This window comes from Tenrec ecaudatus, chromosome 8, assembly GCF_050624435.1.
Source record: "Tenrec ecaudatus isolate mTenEca1 chromosome 8, mTenEca1.hap1, whole genome shotgun sequence".
Lineage (NCBI taxonomy): Eukaryota > Metazoa > Chordata > Mammalia > Afrosoricida > Tenrecidae > Tenrec > Tenrec ecaudatus.
The window spans coordinates 157,436,344-157,450,121 of NC_134537.1; the positions used below are offsets into that span (position 1 = coordinate 157,436,344).

Genomic DNA, 13,778 nt, shown 5'->3' on the forward strand with positions numbered 1-13,778 from the left:
GATGAGGGCTACTTTGACTTCTAAATTTTTAGGAATACGGAATGATTAAGTCACTCTTTTTTCGTGGGCATTTTTAGTAAGAAAGCTATACAATTTCGTGCCAATGGAAGGAATCCATCTTGGTGCTAGGTGTTCTAGAGAGTGACTCACTTCTTTTGCTGAAGCTGTACCCTGTGAGTGAGAGGTGGGAGTCACAGTGTTAAAGAGTCCTGTTGGAATCAGTGCTGAATGAGGTTTAATACAGCAGGGAGCCAAGACACGGCAGTCAGATACAAAGTAAAGAACATGGAGTGTGTCAGTACAATAAAGAATTTTAGTTCATGATCTGTCATCCAGTTATTTGAAAGAGGAATAGGTTAGGGAAATAAATGACTTTCAATTCTCTGTACACGCAAAGGTTACGATAGATATTACAAAACGTGGCTATCATATGTGCTGGGGGTTGGGGAAAGCATGTGAATTTGGCACTTTTAAAATAAATCACTCAGTAGTCTTAAGAAAAATACTTTAGTTCTTATTTCATTAATCTGCCCTTTTGTTCCAAGATCAAGGAATGTATCTAGGATGAAAACCCAAAACAAAACAGAAATGAATCGTTTACCATGGAAAAAGAGGCATTTCACGTCTCAGTCAACCTCGACTAGTTTTTATTGCATTATATGTGAAATGCCAAGAACCTGGCTTTGGCCATAATATTTGCTGTCCAATAAATCACAGCTGGAATTGCTTTTGCAACAATTAGCTAAACACCATCATTGGACAAATTCCCTTGAAAGGGAAGGAGATGCTGTAGGGGTGTCACACGTGTGGAATCAAGTAACAATCAGTCAGGCTGCTGCTGCTGCAGTACAGGGAGAGAAGTTTGTAAATCCTTGCCAAAGAGAGGGGCTTTGCCCAGCATTGGTTCTTTGAAAAACACGTTTGTCCGGATCCTGCACGTTCTTTCCTGGTTTCAGGAATGAACTGTGTAACTGACTGAAGACACGGAGGAAATGTCCACTAACTCTAGAATCATTTATAAGTAGATAAGGGGCAGAGGGGGAGGACGGGGGAGGAAGGCAAATATGTAACAGTATTAGCATACAACAGGGGGAACAGAAAAATAATGGAACCTGCTAGCAATTTGCACCAAAGCAGTAAACCTTTTAACTGACAGAAATTCAGTACAATATACACACTGATTAGCAACTCCACCATTACCAGGGCTGCTGAGGAAAGCCAACAACAACGAAAAAAACTAACTACAATATTCAAAAACAGGGTTCTCATAAGAGCTGAGAAAAAATAGAGTGAAAAGACAATGTTAGCTAAGCGTTTAGCTAAATCCACTCTTAATGGCCCCCAGTGTTTAAACCATCATGGATTAAAGCCATGAAAATAAAAATTTCAATTTGAAATTTTATTAGCATGTTGCTAAAATGGTCAATAAAGACATCAACACGATAGGCATTGTTGACATAGTTGGAAAACTGCTCTCTCCTTTGAAAACTTTATTCCCACTTCCCCACCTCCTAAGATTTCTATGTAAGGAGAAGCCAAAGGAAATATACTGGCTATGGTGGTGTAAGAATGCTGGTTACTGGAATGTTGTCATGTCTTCCCCACCCCCACCCCCTCCTCCAAGCCCATTAAAAATATGACTCTTTTTGAAGTGCCGCCCAAGGAGGGGGATATCTAGCCTTGAGAACATTAAGTGCGCTTCACCACACATACAAGTTCCAGACACCAAGTGAACTGTGTCCATTGGAGGTGGGGTGGGGGGTGGGGACGGTGGAACTGGCTCTCTTCACCAAATTAGCTGTGCCCTTTTCCTCCAGGGACCCGGGAAGGCTTCCCATCTGCCAGCGAGGGAAGCTCACAAGCAAATGTGGGTGGGCAGTGGCGTTTGCTTTCCGGGGTAGAAAGGGAAGCATCTACTATCTAGTTTAGCCTGGAGCCTAGGATACAAGGTCAGGAGCCCTGGGGCAGGGGCGTTGGAAAAGTCTCCAGCTGTGTTCGAACAATTCAGCACCCAGGCGCTTTCTGGTGGAATTATTCACAAGTGCGCAAGGGGCACCCAGGTGCTTTCTGGTGGAATTATTCACAAGTGCGCAAGGGGCAGGTTCGATTTCTTGGAAATCCTGCAATCTGGGGACTCCTCCATACAGCTGCAGTACTGCTGTCTCAGAAGACTAATTATCACCTCCCAGGGGGTCAGCATGGTTTTGGGGCAGTGGTGGCCCGTCTCCAGGGGATAGTCACCAGGGACTGGAGGGGAGGCGGTTATGCTCCTGCTCCCCTTAACCCTGCCTCCTCCTCCTCCCCCTTATGTCTCCACCTGGGAACATTCACTGTACTCCAGGTTTCCCCCAAATCATCCACCCCTCTGGGAAGTTCAGCAAGGCGAGCGCGCGCCCGGGCGCACAGTAGTACCCTCCCAGCTACCGGGACCCGTTCCTGCGACTTCCTGCCACTTGCCGGAGGGGTGCGAGGGTAAAGCCTGGGCCCAGTCCACCGGTGGCGGGCACGCCTGGGGGGCGAGCATTTGGATCGCCGACTGGGAAGCCGGAGAGCCTGAAGGGGAAGGGAGCGGGGAGCAGGGAGACAGGCCCGCCAGGCAGACGCTTCCCCGGCGCGCGCGCGCGCAGCTACTCCTTGTCGTCCACGAGGTCAAGGTCGGCGAGTTCCTGGAGGACTCGCAGGCGGCCACTGGCGTCGATGCGGCGCTTCTCCCGGATGAGGTCTTCGAGGCTGTGGAACCTGGCCGTGTGCACCTTGTTCTCCCCCAGGTGCACCTTGAGATAGTACTGCAGCTGCGGGGGCTGCGTGCCGGCCGGCACCTCCCCTCCGGCCTTGAACTCCCTCTTGCCAAAGCGGCACCAGGCGGCGAAGCTTTCCGAGTTCGTCCAGCAGATTTCCTCGCTCTTGAGACCCAGGTGGCCGCAGGCGTTCTGCACCACCAGCTCGGCCACCAGCGGGCGGTAGCGGTACCAGCTATTCACCACGCGGCCCACGTTGGCCGCGCCCGCCTCGTACAGGCTGTCCTGGCGGATGGCGCCCTGGTGCAGGTGGATGATCTGCCCGCCGCCCACGTAGACGGCCCAGTGCGGGGCGGGCGCGGGCGGCTCGGGCGCGGGCTGCAGCCACAGCAGCTCCAGCAGGTCGCCCGGCTCGCAGAGCGCCGGCAGCGCGGAGACGGCGTAGACGCTCAGGTCGGCGCCCTGCGGGCCGCCGCTCCCTTTGGAAAAGATGCATTCCTGGCCCCGGAAGGCAGAGCACTGGGGCTCGTTGAGGACCAGCTGGCGCAGCAGGTGGTGGTGGTGGCGACTGGGGCTCTCGGGGCCCGAGGGGCAGCCCGGAGGGGCCTTCACACCAAACTTGTCCGGCTGGCCACGCTCGTCCAAGTCCTCCTCCTCATCCGAGAAGAAGTAGGCGACCCCGACCCGCAGCTCGTCCTTCTCGATCCCTGACGGGTCCCCGGTGGGCAACTCGCTGTAGTTGAGGTGGGTGATGCGGTCCAGTTGGTTGCCCATCAATGACGCGACGGGGCGAGGGCCAGGAGCGGGGATCTGCGGGGGCACAGAGAGAAGCCTTCAGAAGCAGGGTCGGGGTCTGGCCGCCTCTCCTCAGGGCTTCCAGAGCTCTGGGGGGAAGCTGCTCGCCCGCCCGCCAGCCCACGCGCCCACACGCCGGGTCCCAATTCCAGCCGAGTCCCCTGGACCTTCCCAAGACCAGAGAGAGGTGTGCAGAAGCCCCAGCGCCGTCCGGGACCAACGCGGAAAGGAACACAAAGCCTCCAACCCAGCCCTCGAAGCCGGATGCAACTCCCACAAGCAAAACCTAAAAACAAAATCGAAAAACAAACAGGCAGGCCAGAGGGTTGCGGAGTGGGGCGGACAGCGTGGGTGGTGGTCGCGTGGTCGATAGAACCACCCACCCCCTCCAAAAAAAATTGGAGAAAGGCAGTATTGGAAAAAGGGGCGCCAAAGGCCCTAGAGCCAGGAGCAAATGGCGCTCCGATTTCTGTCCCCACCCTCTGCAGCCCACCTACTAATTTTACTCTAGGTCGCACCCCTCCGCTAATCGCGCCTCGTACGGTGGTCGTCGGACACATTCGCAGATACTCCTCAGACACCCGCAACATTTCGCACAGTTGGAAGTCCAGACGCTGGCATGCTAGTGCACTTTTGGGACACACGCACACACACACACAAACACACAATGACAAACCCTAGTGACAGCACACTAGCCGGGACTCCCACCTTCGCAGCCACACACAATTCCAGCCCCAGCTTTGCACGCCCGCCGGTGCACGTACACCGGAGCCGCTGGGCACACCTGCCCCCACTGCAAGGTGCACTCTGCCCCATACTTCTCTCCCAGCTCCTGAACCGAGCCAGTGGGGCTGCGCCAGGGCGAGGCTGCTCGCTCTACACCAACCTAACAAAGAGGCCGGGGAGAACCGGGAAGCCAGCGCGGGGTGTGCGTGCCAGAGGGTCTGGGGTCCACTTTGAGACAAACGATTCTTCTCCCTCCTACCCCGCACAGGGGCTAAACGATTCCACGAAGAAACCCTTTTCCAAGGCAACCAAAGCCGCCTCTCCGTACCGGTGATTTCCCAGCTCCCGAAACCCCAAACTCCTTTAAAGTCGCCGGGTCCCCATGGGTGCTGCGGAGGCGGCGGCGGCGGGGGCAAGCGCGAAGCGGGTCCTGGGGCGGCGCGTGGGACTGCAGCTCCGCTCTGCCCCGCACGGGACGGTGCGCTGCGGTGCCTGGCGCGGTTTCCGTGCGCCTGCCCTTCGGTGCCGGCTAAAGATCCGGCAATCCCGGAACCAACACCTGGCAATCCCGGCTGCGCTCTGCTTTCGCTCAGGCTCGCGAAGGACTCTAAGTAGCCAGAGGAGCCGCTGCTAGGGCCCGCCCTGGGACGCGCTCATTGGTTAGAAAGGCAGCACGAGCTTTGTCAATCTCCGGCTACCCCGGGAGGGGAACCGAGGCGGGTCTCCAGCCTCCGCGTCGCCCCGCCCCCGCCCTGCACCCCCGCTCCCGCTGGCCGGAGGAGCTCCCCAGCCTCCGCGTGTCCGAAAGGAGCCCCGCTGGCGTGAGTGCAGGTGTGAGTGCCCACTGGCAGCGCGCGAGGGGCGCAGCGTTTCTCCACCGCGCCGCTGAGAGCCTCCGTGGCTCTCCGGATCCCCTCCAAAATGATGGAAACTGAGAGAACAGAGTCCTCGCCTTTTGGTCTTTCGGGAGTATAGTACAATCGCCAGCTTAGAAACCAAGTCCGAAGGTGGAGAAGAAACCACAGTGCAGTCCAGCGCTGTCTCAGACACTGGGGGCAGCTTGGTGAGGGGGACTCTGCCCGGGGACTCTGCCCATCAGCAGCGCAGTGACCCAGCTGTTACCTGGGGCCAGAGCCTTGGGACTCCCTGGGATCTCAGCTTTCATACCCTTTCCCTGCTGGGCCTGGCTGCCTTGGAAATTGCATCTACAACATCTGTGCCTTCCTTGAGAACCCCGAGAATGCTCTCCTAGTTTCAGAGCAGCGCCAGCAAATGCAGCCTGCAAGTCTGAATCTTGGCTGCCCCGGCCCTCACCAAGCCAGGATTTGGTCCTCCAATATTCTGTCTAGGAAAGAAATGCATCCCACATGCTGACAATGGGACTACATAGTTTTTTGATCCCCACTACTAAGGGTTTTTACTACTATGGGAATTATCTTCAGTTTTGTGGGGGAAAAGGTTGTATAGCAGAAATTCATAATTGCACTTTTGATGTGAAATTAATGAATTGATGTGCTCTGGATATTGGAGTCTGAAAGATGACTTTCATAGCTAAGAAATTCCAGATTGACAATATAGAAAGCTTATAACCCTCAGCCTCAAAGGGTTGTGAAGGTCTCCGTTCTAGGCTGGAAGTCTGGGCTTATTCGCTCTGTTTCTCTTTTTTGACCCCGTGGCAGCTAGTACCCAATTCCATGTCAGTACTGCCCCCACTTTCTTACCACACCCATTCTCCTTACAAAGTAAATGTCTTGAGGTTAGACCTGTGCTCCGCACAGCTTCCCATTCTGAACTGCTTTACCAATACCCGGCCCGCCACAGTTCAGTAATAACGCAACAGGCCAAGAATAATATAAATGAAAAAAATAAGAATAATCTCAACTCAAAGAGCCAGTAAGTACTGATGAGGCACATACTAAAATGTTCAATAGAAGGTTTCATTGTGACACCTCTGTAAGGAATTCAACAATAGCCACATTGTAACTATAGAGGGGAATTGCAGCCCAAACGGGTCAGACACCTGTCCACCCAAGGCCTAAGAGACGCCAAGGTCAACATGGCCCTGTGCCATCCTTAAAATTGTTCTTATGGGCTGGGGCCCATTGGGGCAGCCACTGTGTCAACCCATGTCACCCAGGAGCCTCCTTGGTTGGGGCACAGCCTCCAGTTTACCAAGCATGACGTCCTTCTTCAAGAACTGGCGTTTCCTGATAACATGCCTGAGGCAAATGTGAAGACCTCCTGTTAAGCTTGCCTTTTGTGAGCACTTCGGCTGTCCTTTCTGCAAGACAGGTTTGCTTGCTAGTATTATCAAATTAGATACTTCATATGGCTAGAGAAGTTAGCTTTTAAAATGACTGTGTATACGCTCAGTATACACAGATTTCTTCAAGGATTTCACTATTATGTATGTGTAAGTTACTCGAAAGCAAGTTGTCATCCCAGGAACTGACCATGGACTGTGATGGCCTTTGCTCTGCTTGCTATAATAACACCTCATCTAGTCCCAAAAACAAACAAAATTAAACAATAAGCTTCAGAGAGCAAGGAGTGAATTGTTTGTATTGTTATAAACTGAACTTCAGGGGCCTTTGGAGCGAGAGCATCTGATGAGTTTCATTACTGATGTCTGGCGTCTAAGAGGAATTAATTTAAAGCAGTTCAGCGCGTAACCTTGAACACCCTATTCATTTATTTGCTTATCTATCTATTTATTTATTTATTTCAGTCCCTCCTTCATCCTCAGGATCAAATTTTGTGCTCAAACGTCCATAACCCGTTTGCTTAGGCCAATATATCCTTCCCTGTCTCTTCCACACTGCTCCGGACTCCAGAGTTTGCATTGCCACCTCTTTTTGGCTTAGCCTCTCATCCACTCTAAGAAATAATAGAAAAGATGGTCAGCGCTTGGAGATGCAGTCTACAAAGCTTACAATATCTGTATGCATCTTTTTGAATCTTCTTGGCTCACCCCCTCGTTGGCTAAGCTAAGAAAGGCTTCAGCATCCACAAGTGAGACTGTCGGCCACTCCTCCTCGCCTTGGAACTTAAGGCAGGAAACTCACTATCTGCAAGGCGTAGGGGGAAGGTGAGCTAAAGTAAATGAAGAGAAAATGTACCTGGTATTTGGACTCTTATGGTGAAAACTAGATGAATCCACTGGAAGCATATGAGAAGCCTATCTTTATTTGCACCACAAAATATTGTTTGCTACTTGTTTTATTTAGATATTACTTCTCACCTCATTCTGGCTGCTGACATGCTGAGAAAAGGCAGTGTAATAAGCATACCATGATAAAAGCACCGTTTATGGAAGTTAACTGTTAGTTGTAAACCATACCTCAATAATCGTAAACTGAATAGCACTGGGTAAATTACCTAGCCTTCCTGGGCTTTGGTGTCCTCGTATGCAAAATACATGATGACATAGTATCTACCTCATCTGAGTTGTTTGAGTTTATATAGTGTCTCATATAATGAGTGCCATCAGTACTACCTATTATTAGTATTACTGCCCTTTTCAATATCATCAGTGTTGTATCATAACCTCCTTGTTAGGACAACTGTCCAATTCTTTCTCTTTTTTTGTGTCATGCAGAAGTTAACTCTAGACGGATTATGAGACTTTTTATGTTAAGGTGGTGAAAAGGCTTGTCTATATATAGAAAAACTCAAGCTCAAGTTCACTGCAGTTTCTGTGTATGAGCTTGTAGGCTGATCAAAACTACCGATGTCCCTCAGTATTTTTAATTATTAAAAAATACGTATCTAGATATAGTCTGAAGGCTAAAATAAGTCACAGAAAGGCATGTTGTGGTGTGTGTGAGAGAGTGCAAGTGTGTATGTGTGAATGTTCTCAACCCCCAAGCCCACTTCAATCAAGTCAATTCCATCTCATAGGGACCTCAGAGGACAGAGTCCACCTGCAGTAAATCTTTATGGATGCATGCTACGGCATCTATCTCCTGCAGAGTGGCTGGTGGCTTCAAACCACTGACCTTTTGGCTAGTCGCTAAACACTTTAACCACTCAGCCACCAGGGATCTTTGTGTCAGTGTGTGGGGAGGATGGTTCTTTCGCTGGAGGAATGCCGTGGAGTCAATTACATACATATGCTTTTTCATCGGTGCCATTTGGTGTGTGATCTTGACTCCGACTTCAGCATTTATGAAAGGGTTCTACCCAGATGTTACTAAGCAGGTCCTTAGCTCCAGCTTCCATCCTCCCACACTGGCCCTGAAGGTAATGGTTGGGAAGGAATCTGTGTTCACACATCATCGCATGCTGGTGTTTTTCCTGCTTTGAATGGTGTGGCTTCATTGCACTGTATGCTTCAACGAACTGGCCCACTCACTGTCCTTCCAAATGCGAGTCCTTGAGACAGTTAACTTGACTGTGGTGAGTCATACTGAAGACAATGCTTTCGCTTCACCAGCTCCATGTTGTGTCTTCTGCACACACAAGCATTGCATCTCACACAGACTCTGCTATCTGAAGTGAGGTGGACGCCGTGTGAGTGAGTTATGGCCAGGGGAATGTTGGTGGAAGTACAGGAAACCATATTCAGGTGTGGGTCATGAAATCTTAACGTGACTTCCCAGGTTCTTTCTGTGCCCATTCGGCCATAAGTTGAGGATCCACTGTAGAACTCTGGGGCTCTGAAGATGGGAGAAACCCCTAAATCAAAGACATCTCAACCATTTTAAGAGTTGTAGCACGCTGTCTTTATAACTCAGGACATCATGTGCCTTTTGTCTGGGGCTTCCTACTCCCTATAGAATACAGTCTTGGAAACTCTCCGGGGACTTCTACCCTGGCCCATCAGGTTGCTGTGAGTTGGCATTGACTTGGTGGCAGTAGGTTTGGTTTGGTTTGGGTACTTTTGCCTGCTAGTATTGACACAGGGTCTCTGGGTAGGTCCAGGGCACTGTTACAGAAAAGCTATCTTTCTTCTGCCCAGAACGTCTTTCCCTGCCTTCCTCATGAAGGGTTCACTGACATTCTAGCACACCTTCATACATCAGCCAATAGGTCCTCCAATAGGTGGATACCTTTGCTTATTCTAATTGAGATAGTCATTCATGTTTCCATAGCAACATGGATATCTCGGCCATACGAGGTGTCAGATATATGTCAAAATACTTATCAAACTAACTGTCTTTATTGGTGGATTTTTCTTCTCTGTCTTCCCAACAGACTGTGAAAGGACCTGAGGAAAACACCCATATCTAGTTCCTCTCTGTGGTAGTTTTCCCGGACGTAGGCTTCGTGTGCATGGTGTGCTCACAAGAAATACAATGTCACTGCCAGTGCACGAGTCAAGAAATGGCATGCTTTATTTAGTTTGCTTTTGGTGGGGCCTTAGACCGCAAATGTGAACCTCCCAATGCCTGGAGTATGTCTTACTTAAGGGATTGTGTGAAAAGTGTCGGTTTCCATCAATCCTGGACCATCACCAAGGGGTTTAGAAGGTCGGATTCCCAGGCCTCTCCCAGACATGTTCTAAGTTCATCTCTGAGTAATGTGTCTTGGGATCTGCACATTAAACACTCAACCCTAGCTGCTGTATAGGGATCACTGGTCAAGTATCACTCAAATGTAGAAGGTGGTTCTTACTCCCCTGGGTTCAATGACAGTCTCTGAAGAGTAGGTACCTATCAGTACTTGAAGTTATATTTAAAAAGATAAGAAACATTTTCTCATCCATTTCTAACAGAAGCAAAACTCATTTTAGACCTGCTCTCATAAACTGGTAAATGAAGGCAATGATTTGCGACACTGCAGATGTGTGGGAAAGCCAAGATTGCACACCGCTATTCTACTGTTTAGGCTCCTGCGCCCCAGGCGAGCGCCAATAGGCTGAGTGAGAGCAGAAGCCTGAGTGGGGAAGGAAATTTTCTGGGCCCAGATGACAAATGCCTCTTTTGCCTCCTCATTCTGAATTTGTTTCTGAAAAACAGATTCTCTTTATTACTCTTCATATTACTCATGAGTTTCTCGTTTTACTACTTGTAGATTCCTTTTCTGCTACAATGCCTCCGCTGGCCCCATTCCTGTCAAAGACAGACGTGTCCACCTCTGCTCTGCATCTTCCATCTCTACATGCAATCTCAAGGCCCTCACACTTCCCATGAGTCCCCTTTCCCTCCATTTGTAACCACACCTACTAGACTAGATTCTTCCTCGCCACATCTCAGTATATTTAAGATCCTTACATCTTAGAGAGAGATCCCTTGACTACACCTCTCCCTGGCGGTAACATTTCTGCTTTGAATAAATTTTCAACCCACGTTCAGTCCTAAACCACCACAGGCTACCTCTGTGCCCATCATTCACCTGAGCAGTTCTCCCCAAGGTGCCAGCTCTCCGCTTAAGATATGATGGACGCTCTTGAACTCTGACCTTGCTTGGCATTTTAGAAGCATGTGGTGAAGCCAACCATTCCTTTCTTTTGAAATAAGCTCTTGCCACGCTTTGCTGGTTTTCTTTTATCCTTTATGATTTTCCTTCTTTCACTGTTCTGTGCATTTCTTGTCTTCAATGGGCCCTTTCAATATAGAGTTTCTTCGAGAGCCTCTTTCCACAGTGTGCTTTCAGGGCATTGTCTTGGGGTGACTTGGTCTGCTGCCATGGCTTTCATCACATTTCCCTGTGGATGACATCTTGGTATAAATGTCTAGGCCTGCCTTCTGTCCTGACCTCACATATCCAACTGAGCAGAAGATACATGATCGACACCAAAAGAGCAGGGTGTCCCAAATGGAGCTTTCTTCTACCTACAAGCCTGAGCTTACCTTGTTGATTTTCATTTCATTTGACTGACATCATGGCCCGCCCAGTTTTGCACGTTCATGCCCAAGTATTACCTGGTATTACCTGATGGTCCTCCCTCATTTTAAGGCGCCCGTAGAATCATCTCCAACTCCTGCTGTTTCTCCCGCATGAATAACTTACACATCTTCCCACTTTAGTCCTCACTGCTCTCCTCATCTATTCCCAGAAACCATCAGCCCTCATTTACGTAGCTGCACACCCACCATCAGATACCATCAGGTCAACTCTGACGCAGGTGTCAGAGGACACACCATCCTCCACAGCGTCATCAGTGGCTGATTGCTGGCAAGCAGATCAACACACCTTTCTTCTATATTGCCTCTGGGTGAATTCAAATGGTCCACCTTTCCGTTTGCAGTCAAGTATTAACCCTCTATATTCCCAAAGGACTAGATAATTCAACTTAAAGTATTAGCCCTCACAATCATCTCTCCACATTGTAAACAGAGTATTTTCTAAAAGGTACATTTGACGATTTCCCTTTTCTACCTGAAATTCACAGTGACTCCTCATTGCCCTCAGGAAAAGAGTTCATAACATGGCTTCATATTCTAGCCGTCACTGCCTCTCTGTCTCATCTTACGCTGCTGTCCCTCTTGACTCCTGGTTCAGCCTCAATAAGGAAATTGCTTGTTTGCTTGGTTTTAGCTGTCTCTCTGCTTCCTTAATAGCCCACACTCTCACCTGTGTTACAGTTTTTGTTCCCTTTCTCAAGGATTAGTTCCTGGAGTCTTCCAATGTCAAGAAAGTGAGCTCCCAAATCTCTGACCTACCAGATCTCTGATCTACCACATCTGGGTGAGGGGTCCTTCTAGGCATGCCCATAGGCCCCTCTCCTTGCACTTTCAGTTCAACATGGCCTCATTACATGTCTATAGCCTACAACATTTTGATCTCTGAAGGGGAAGGGACTGAGTCTACTATGTTCTTTGTATTGTCCCTGTCATTGACCACTATCCCCGCTACAAGGCAAGCATGCCGTGCATTATGTGTTGACTAGAAGTTATTGATATTGATAGCCTGTCAGAGGGAGGGGACATGTCTCTGTAGCTCTCTGTCCTTTTCTATTTTTCTCACACTCACCCAGAAAACCTTAAGTTCCCCGGAAGCCTGTACCTTGTGGCAGGGGTCTCTGAGAACCGTTTAATAAATGTATTGCTGATTTATAAAAATACTTGAGAAAAAGACATGAAAGGCAAACATGCACTCATTTAAAAATAGCACAGAAAAATGCATAGATTTGTTTCATTTATATTTCAAGCTATTTCCTCTGGCAATCATGGTACAGTTTTTACAAATACTGATCCTGGTTAATTTTGGCTTCCCTTGTTCAGTAATTATCTTTTTTATAATGAGATCTTTGTTTATTTTCCAGATGCCTAAAGTTGGGTTTTAACTATAGATATGCATATATTTAATAAAGCATGCTTCTTATTTAAAAGCACGTACTTAACATACCACTCCCACCAGCGCATAACTCAGACTATTTCTAAATTACCAAGGGCAAGGAGCTTAATTTATGCATGTTCTCACCCTCCCATTCTATCATCCCTCTTGCTTTAATGTCTTAATTGCTTTCTGTATCGTTGCTTTTGATTCTTGTATCTGAGTTCTTTCTCTCATCACAGAGCAGTCTTAGTGTAGAGATTTTATCGTAGGGCACCTGGATTCAAATTCTAGCTCTAACGCTTATTAGCTGTATATCTTTGGATGAAAGCTTTAATCCCCATGTTCCTCAGTTTATTCATCTGTAAAATATGACTAATAGTATTTTGCCTTAAAAATTTGGGGTGAGCATGAAATGAGAGATGATATTGCTACCCTTCACATAGTGGCTGGCTCGTAATAGATGCTCCATGACCAGTTGCTGACAGACTGATGCTGACTCATCAAGACCCCTTCTGAGTAGAAATGTGCTTCATAGCATCTTCAATGGCTAATTTGGGAAAGCTGATTTCCAAGCCTTTCTTCCGCGGTACCTCTGGGTGACATGCCAATGCTGTCCTTGTGGTTAGCAGCCGAGTGAGTTAACCATTTGCACTCATCCAGGGGCTTCGAGCTCTCCATAACTATTAGGCATTACTGAGGAATCACGCCTAAGGGGCTGCTAGCATTTTCGTCCCCTTCTTTGTCCTGTATACTATTCTGAATTGCATGCATGATGCTGTTGCTATTATGGGGCAAGTGCTTTTAAGCCTCAGTTCAGAAGAGTTCCTATGGAGCTAGTGCTGGGAACCAGACACCAGCCTCGCAGTGGAATGAGGATGCAAAGGTGAAGAAGAGACCATCCTTGTCCGCGGGGGGCTCACTCTGCACATACGGGGAAGGTGCCTGGGATGCGAACACGTGTTTACTAGTGGAAGCAACGAAATGGTTTAAAAGCATATAAAAGTCATAGAAGGAGGGCAAAGGAGACACTATTAATTACAGGAGAGGTCAAGAGGAGGCTGTGCAGAAAGGCTTCACAAAATAAATAGTTGTGTTTTGGGGGGGTGGGGTGGGGAGCAGGCCAGAACGCAAAGGCATTTCCATTGAGAGGAGCAGCTTATGTGAATGTTCATGAATCGTGAAGAGACTGAACTTTTCAGGAAGCCACAGAGTGCTTCGGCATAGGTTCGACAGAATGGCCCGGATGAGGCAAGAGTCTTAATGATAAGACATTGTGGACTTATAGTGTCAGGTTTA

General features: G+C 48.7%; 1 protein-coding gene across 1 annotated transcript; it reads right to left on the reverse strand.

The window, feature by feature from the left end:
* Positions 1 to 293: 293 nt before the first annotated feature.
* Positions 294 to 4,825, reverse strand: LRATD1 (LRAT domain containing 1). Its single transcript, XM_075557090.1, has 2 exons — positions 4,588 to 4,825; positions 294 to 3,548 (listed from the first exon to the last, which is right to left on the reverse strand). Exon 2 carries the CDS (start codon positions 3,510 to 3,512, stop codon positions 2,628 to 2,630), a length of 885 nt encoding a protein of 294 aa, XP_075413205.1. The 5' UTR covers positions 3,513 to 3,548; positions 4,588 to 4,825; the 3' UTR covers positions 294 to 2,627.
* Between the last annotated feature and the right edge of the window lie 8,953 nt (positions 4,826 to 13,778).

What these genes read in the sequence shown, in the direction of transcription:
- LRATD1 (XM_075557090.1), bottom strand. Translation starts at nt 3,512, where the DNA reads ATGGGCAACCAACTGGACCGCATCACCCACCTCAACTACAGCGAGTTG.